This window comes from Chiloscyllium punctatum, chromosome 9 (assembly GCF_047496795.1).
Source record: "Chiloscyllium punctatum isolate Juve2018m chromosome 9, sChiPun1.3, whole genome shotgun sequence".
Taxonomy (NCBI): domain Eukaryota; kingdom Metazoa; phylum Chordata; class Chondrichthyes; order Orectolobiformes; family Hemiscylliidae; genus Chiloscyllium; species Chiloscyllium punctatum.
In genome coordinates, this window is record NC_092747.1 from 47,404,096 (window position 1) to 47,409,465 (window position 5,370).

General features: G+C 49.9%; 1 protein-coding gene across 1 annotated transcript in view; it reads right to left on the reverse strand.

Annotated features, from left to right (window-relative positions):
- Positions 1-4,950, reverse strand: part of rnf17 (ring finger protein 17) — a 202,071-nt gene extending 197,121 nt beyond the window's left edge. The window contains exons 1-2 of the mRNA XM_072576645.1: positions 4,946-4,950; positions 4,605-4,713 (exon numbers count right to left, since the gene is read on the reverse strand). Of these exons, the coding sequence (XP_072432746.1) occupies positions 4,605-4,713; positions 4,946-4,950 (114 nt within the window). The remainder of the gene's footprint in view (positions 1-4,604; positions 4,714-4,945) is intronic.
- Positions 4,951-5,370: the final 420 nt, after the last annotated feature.

Here is a 5,370-nt window from a genome sequence, read left to right on the forward strand (position 1 = left end):
ACACAGAGCACGCGAGAGACACAGACAGACAGACAGCACGCGCGACACACACAGCGTGCACGGGAGACACACACACACACCACGCGCGAGACACACAGACACAGCGCACGCGAGAGACACACAGACACAACGTGTGCGAGAGACAGACAGACACACACAGCGCGCGCGAGAGACAGACACACACGCGCACAGCGTGCGCGAGAGGCCGAGACACACACACGCACACACACAGCGCGCGAGAGAGGCCAAGACACACACACACAGCGCGCGCGAGAGGCAGACACACACACACACACACACAAAGAGCAGGCGCGAGAAACAGACAGACAGACACACACACACACACACACACACACACACACAGCGCGCGAGTGACCGAGACACACACACAGAGAACGCGCGCGAGAAGCCGAGACACACACACAGAGAACGTGCGCGAGAAGCCGAGACACACACACAGAACGCGCGCGAGAAGCCGAGACACACACACACACACACAGGCACAGCGTGCACGAGACACACACACACACACACACACACACACACACACACACAGACACAGACAGCACGCGCGACACACACACACAAATAGCGTGCACGAGACACACACACACAGACACAGTGCGCGCGAGACACACACACAGAAACACAGCGCACGCGAGAGAGACACACACAGACACAGCGCGTGCGAGACACACAGTGCACGCGAGAGACACACAGACACAGCGAGCGAGACACACAGACACACCACACACACACAGCGCGTGCGAGAGACAGACACACACAGCACACGCGAGAGACAGACACGCACACACAGCGCACGCAAGAGGCAGGCACACACACATACACACACCTCACGCGAGAGACAGACAGACAGACACACACACAGAGCGGGCGCAAGAGACAGACACACACGCACACAGAGCGGGCGCGAGAGACAGACACACACGCACACACACACACACAGAGCAGGTGGGAGAGACAGACAGAGACAGACACACACACACAGAGCAGGTGGGAGAGACAGACAGAGACAGACACACACACACACACACACACACACACACAGAGCGGGCGCGGGTCAGACAGACAGACACACACACACAGTGCGCGAGAGAGACAACGCGCGAGAGACAGACACACTGCACGCGCAACAGACACACACACATACACAGTGCGCGAGAGATACAGACACACACCGCACGCGAGAGACAGGCACACACATGCACACAACACGCGAGAGATACGGACACACAGCGCACGCGAGATACACGCACACACAATTCACACAGCGCGCGAGAGCCAGACAAACATACAGAGCGGGCGCGAGAGACAGACACACACACACACACAGCGGGCGCGAGAGACAGACACACACACACAGCGCGCGCAAGAGGCCGAGACACACACACACAGCGCGCGCAAGAGACACACACACACAGACACACACACAGCGCGCGCGAGAGGCAGAGACAGAGACAGACAGACACACACAGAGCGGGCGCGAGAGACAGACACACACACACACACACACACACACAGAGAGCAGGCGGGAGAGACAGACAGAGACAGACACACACACACACACACACACACACACAGAGCGGGCGCGGGTCAGACAGACAGACACACACACACACACACACACACACAGTGCACGAGAGAGACACAACGCGCGAGAGACAGACACACTGCACGCGCAACAGACACACACACATACACAGTGCGCAAGAGATACAGACACACACAGTGCGCGCGAGAGACAGGCACACACATGCACACAGCGCACGAGAGATACGGACACACAGCGCACGCGAGAGACACGCACACACAATGCACACAGCGCGCGAGAGCCAGACAAACATACAGAGCGGGCGCGAGAGACAGACACACACACACAGCGCGCGCAAGAGGCCGAGACACACACACACACACACACAGCACGCGCAAGAGACACACACACACAGACACACACACAGTGGGCGCGAGAGACAGACATACACAGAGCAGGCGCGAGAGACATACACACACACACACACACACACACACACACACACAGCGCGCGCGCGAGAGACAGGCACACACACACAGAGCAGGCGGGAGAGACAGACAGAGACAGACACACACACAGCGGGCGCGAGACACACACACACACAGAGTGGGCGCGGGTCAGTCAGACAGACAGACAGACACACACACACACACACACACACAGTGCGCGAGAGACAGACACACTGCACACGCAACAGACACACACACATACACAGCGCGCGAGAGATACAGGCACACACAGAGCGCGCGAGAGATACAGGCACACACAGAGCGCGCGAGAGATACAGGCACACACAGAGCGCGCGAGAGATACAGGCACACACAGAGCGCGAGAGCCAGACAAACACACACACACACAAACAGCACGCGAGAGCCAGACAGACAGACACACACACACACAGAGCGCGCGCGCACAGCTGTTATAGCAGGCCCTGAGAGCATAAGCATAGCTTATAAAACTTGTTTGGATAACCACAACAGCCGTTGCTGCCTCAGTGCTTGCGAGCCTAACATTACAGCTGATGAGCTGACCTGGGGTCCAAACCCTCACTTGACAAAACATCAGTAATTGCATCACTTTTCTCCACAATCTACATGATTAGTTACACTAGTAAACCCTGCTGAAATAGTCTGATAAAAAGGAATTGTGCTCATAATCCAAACAAACATTGTGTCCTCTGCCCTTGTTTCCACACCTCTATCCTGCTCACTTTCTTTCATAAGGCAAGTTAATGACCAAATTTTCAAGCCATTCAATATTTCAAACCATCTGTGAGTAACATCTCTTTCAAGTCCACCTCTTAAACCATACACTTCTTGGATCCTAAGAGACCTTTGTCTGTTCATCAGAATAAGCACAATGGGACATCCTGAGCCCATTAAAAGGAGCTGAGCAAGTTAAACTTTATTCTCAAAACAAAAGAGCAGTGCAGCACAGATACAGGCCGTCCAAGACTGTGCTGACACAAGATGCTTTCCTAAACTAAAAGCTTTTCATGTCTAATGGTCTGTATTCCTCTATTTGGCACAGTGCATCAGTGCTTCAGGCAGCAATGCTAACCACTAGGGACTGAGGTTCGATTCCAGTCTCAGGCAACCATGTAGAGTTTGCACGTTCTTCACGTGTCGGCATGGGTTTCCTCCCAGAATCCAAAGATATGCAGGTTAGGTGAATTGGTCATGCTAAAATTGCCCACAGTGGTCAGGAATGTGTAGGTTAAGTGCATTAGCCAGGGGTAAATGTAGAGTAATAGGGTCAGAGAGGGGTCTGGGTGGGTTACTCTTCAGAGGGTCAATGAGGACTTGTTGGGCCAAGATGGCCTGTTCCCACACAGTAGGGATTCTATAATTATCTGCCTATTCATGTACCTGTCAAGATGCCTCTTAAAAGTTCTATTGTATCCACCTCCTCTAGCATGATGTTCCAGGCACTTACCACCTAAAAAGCTTGCCTCTCATATCCTTTAAAAACTTACCCCCCTCTCACCTTTATGTCCCCAAGTAATTGACATGTCTACCCTGGGAAAAAGACTCCAACTATCCCTGGCTCAAATTTTGAGAACTCAAGTCATCCCCTCATCCTTCAACATTCAAGTTGAAACTAACCAAATTTCACCAACCAGTTTTCATAGACCCTGCAAACCAGGCAACATATTGTTGGACTATTTCTGTGCCCTCTCCAAAGATTCTCCATCCTTCTGGCAGAATCACAACCAGAGCTGTACACAATATTCCAAATGTAGCATTATTAAACCTCAATACAACTGCAAAATGACATGCCAATTTTTATAATCTAAGCCTCAACCAAAGGCAAGCATGCCTGCTTGGCCACCTTATTAGCCATTTGCATTTCGAGGAACTGCAGACCTTCCTTTAATGTTGATGCTTTAAGGGCTCTGCCATTTGCTGCACAGTTCATTCCTCCATTATATCTTCTCATTTTGAAGTTCTGAAGAATTCATATCAGACTTGAAACATCAAATTGTTTCTTTCTTCACAGATGCTGCCAAACCAGTTGAGTTTATCCAGCATTCTGTTTGTTTCATTTTCACTTTGACTGCTGCACCCCCAAAACAAGATCCGTTTCTATACTGCAGATGTTCACTTGCACCGCTTACAACTTGTGTGCGTTTCATAACGTATCAATTTCACTGTTCATTAACCATATTAAATGTATAAACCCTGAATTTCCATTCTACCAAGTCAATCGTACTACTTTTAAACAGACTGGACAACAAGTAACCGGCTGCGTAAATTACATAACTCAAAAGCCTTCACGTTTAACTCGTACTTAGGTCCAAGTGATGGTGAATCACGAAGACCTTCACCAAGAAGCAAGGCTCGCTTACTAACTTGGGGGAAGAGGTGTGAAATACCGAGACTCAGCTCGAGACAAACGGCTGATACTTGAGGAAATTTATAAAACAGGCTTCAACCCAACCCCAGGACTCTCGTAAACGTGTCTTTCTTATTCAGGCATATTCCACAATAACACTAGTAAGTCAGTCGTGACGACAAAATAGATCAAGTAAACGACCAATATTTGTACTCACCGAGGAGTTAAAAATGCGGACACACCCTGACACCGTCACCTCCCTCCGCCATTTTAAAGCGGCCTCGTGATAAAGCCCGCCCGGCCCGGCCGGAAAGATGGCGCGCCTCCTTCGAGCATGCGCACACTGAGGGACTCGCACCTGGTGACCATGAAGTCTCACTGGGACATTGTTAGTGATCCCTCCAGGCCTCAGGCTCACTCACTGCCTTTATTCCTGATGAAGGGCTTTTGCTCGAAATGTCGATTTCGCTGCTCGTTGGATGCTGCCTGAACTGCTGTGCTCTTCCAGCACCACTAATCCAGAATCTGGTTTCCAGCATCTGCAGTCATTGTTTTTACCTCATTGTTAGTGTGTCAATGGTGGGAGAGTCCAATACTAAAAAGAGCCGCTGGTGTTAACGATTTTTGTGTGGAACTGAGCGTAAATAAAGTTTCAATTTACCCAGGAAATAATAATACGTCCTTGTATGTGTCATTTGATAATAACTGATTCGTATAAATATTTACATGCAATCATATTTTCTCTTAAGGGCCATTGTACATAATAGTGAGGTTGGAATGACTCCATCATAAAAAAAATTAAAATTAAATATACTTGAAACACTGGAAATGCTGAATGGCATCAACGTGAAATAACAATTTTGTTTTGGCTTGGCAGACTTAATATAAAATGGGAAATTTAAGCGCATGGAGAGCCTGAAGGTAATGAAGGAGGATTTGTTTGTTCTACGAGCATCAGTTCTTTACAAACATGAAGGGAACTT